The sequence below is a fragment of the Poecilia reticulata genome, unplaced genomic scaffold (genome assembly GCF_000633615.1).
Source record: "Poecilia reticulata strain Guanapo unplaced genomic scaffold, Guppy_female_1.0+MT scaffold_253, whole genome shotgun sequence".
Classification (NCBI taxonomy): Eukaryota; Metazoa; Chordata; class Actinopteri; order Cyprinodontiformes; family Poeciliidae; genus Poecilia; species Poecilia reticulata.
In genome coordinates this window covers 230,147-231,914 of record NW_007615037.1, presented here as the reverse complement: position 1 = coordinate 231,914, position 1,768 = coordinate 230,147, and the positions used below count along the sequence as shown (strand labels likewise).

Here is a 1,768-nt window from a genome sequence, read left to right as displayed (position 1 = left end):
CTGAATTGGCTTCCCCTGTGTGGCCTTGGAAGGGCTGCATGTCTCTAATCTCCTGGAAGATATGTAAACACAACGCTCTTCCCTCCTCACCCCTCCTGTTTCCATGGAGCTGAGGAGCTGAATGCTCCCAAGGACATCATTCCTAGATAACAACACCTGTATCGGACTTTGGGTTAGGCTCAGTAACGAGGTTTCATGGCCCTTTGACCTCACCGCCTTCACTCATGTCTTTGTTTTGTCTGAATGTTGCCACCTGGCCTACTGTGTCCTTATAGTTAGTGGCTACTAGTTACTAACCCCATCTGGTAACCAGTAAATAGTAGCCACTAACCATTAACCGGTAACTGGTAGTCAGTAACTAGTTAGTTGTCACTGGTTACTAGCTACCGGTTAATGGTTAGTGGCTACTGGCTGGTGGATCCAGGTTGAATATATTCTGGAGTTTGATATTGAGGTCAGTTTCAGAACCAGAACCAGTGACTGAACCCGGGTCCGTTATGTCCTGATGTTGGAGCTGTAAGGCGCCATCAGCTGGACAGTCTGTCCTCGTCCCGGCCCGTTTGTCTCCGACCCGTCTTCTGTCTGTCCACAGCTCATCTGCCATGAATGACACCTATGCTGTGGTCAACAAGGCTAAGGAGCCGCACCGGACCACATCAGAACCGGCCTACTCCTCCGTGGTCACACCCAGGTCCAACCCAGGAAGAAGGTAGAGATGTCCGGTCCAGCACCCAGAACCTCAGACCCAGTCGGTTCTACGGACCTGCAGTCCTCGTACTGTTTGACGGTCCCTGTAGGATCAGGACTGAGGTTCTGGCCCGGTTGCAGTCAATGGATGGAAGTGTCTCCATGCGGTCTGCAGGGAGTGAAAGGTTAAAGGTCAATCCTGGTAAACCAGTGACCTCCAGGTCCTCGTTGTCAGGACAGTGTCCTTTGGACCAATGAAACCAAAGCAGGCCCAGATTTTTAAAGTGGGGGGGCTGCAGTCCTCTGGGGCGCCACTAGGGGTGCTGGAGGAGAACTGAAATGGAAAACAATGCATGAAAACGGGGATTTTTGACCCTGTATTGTGACGCGAACGCAGCTCGTCAGCGACAGATATCCACAGATATCCACAGATATCCACAGTTTGCATTTTCACTGATGGGAGTCGAAATCTGTCGGTTGCAGAATCCTTGGAGGGGGGAGAGGGGGAGCGGCAGTGTTAACGACTCTACTTAGCATACGAATAGCCTAGCATATCAATCAATCAATCAAATTTTATTTGTATGGCACATTTCAGCAGCAAGGCATTTCAAGGTGCTTCACATAATTAAAATAAAAACAGCAGGTGAATAAACAGTGAGAGATTTGAAGGAAGCATTAAAACGGAGAAATAAAAAGAAATAAAAAAGATAAATAAAAAAAAGATCATCAAGAACATCTGCAAAGGCAGCAGATCCACTCAGTCATTGGATGAAAACAATGACATCACAGTTCATCATTAACATTTTAATGCTGTATTTTAAAAAATCGATATAAAAATAAATGCTGTATTAAAATATGTTCATTTGATGATGTTTATATGCAACATGTTCATATATGAGGAACATAAAAGAGACAGAAGTTTTTTTTTCTTTATTTTTTTACTGTTTGGACACAAAATAAGACATAAATGTTTGTCCATTTCTGGACCATCTGGCAGTGTTTGTTTGTCCAAACATGATCATTATGCTGCGTCCAGGACAGGCCCAACGTCTGTCCTGTAGACCTGACGTCTGTCCTGTAG

At 45.6% G+C, this 1,768-nt stretch overlaps 1 protein-coding gene across 1 annotated transcript in view; it reads left to right on the top strand.

Moving 5' to 3' along the window:
- The window catches only part of ptpn18 (protein tyrosine phosphatase non-receptor type 18), a 16,190-nt gene that overhangs the window by 11,842 nt on the left and 2,580 nt on the right, over positions 1 to 1,768 (top strand). The window contains exon 12 of the mRNA XM_008402731.2: positions 540 to 709. Coding sequence (XP_008400953.1) covers positions 540 to 709 — 170 coding nt within the window. The remainder of the gene's footprint in view (positions 1 to 539; positions 710 to 1,768) is intronic.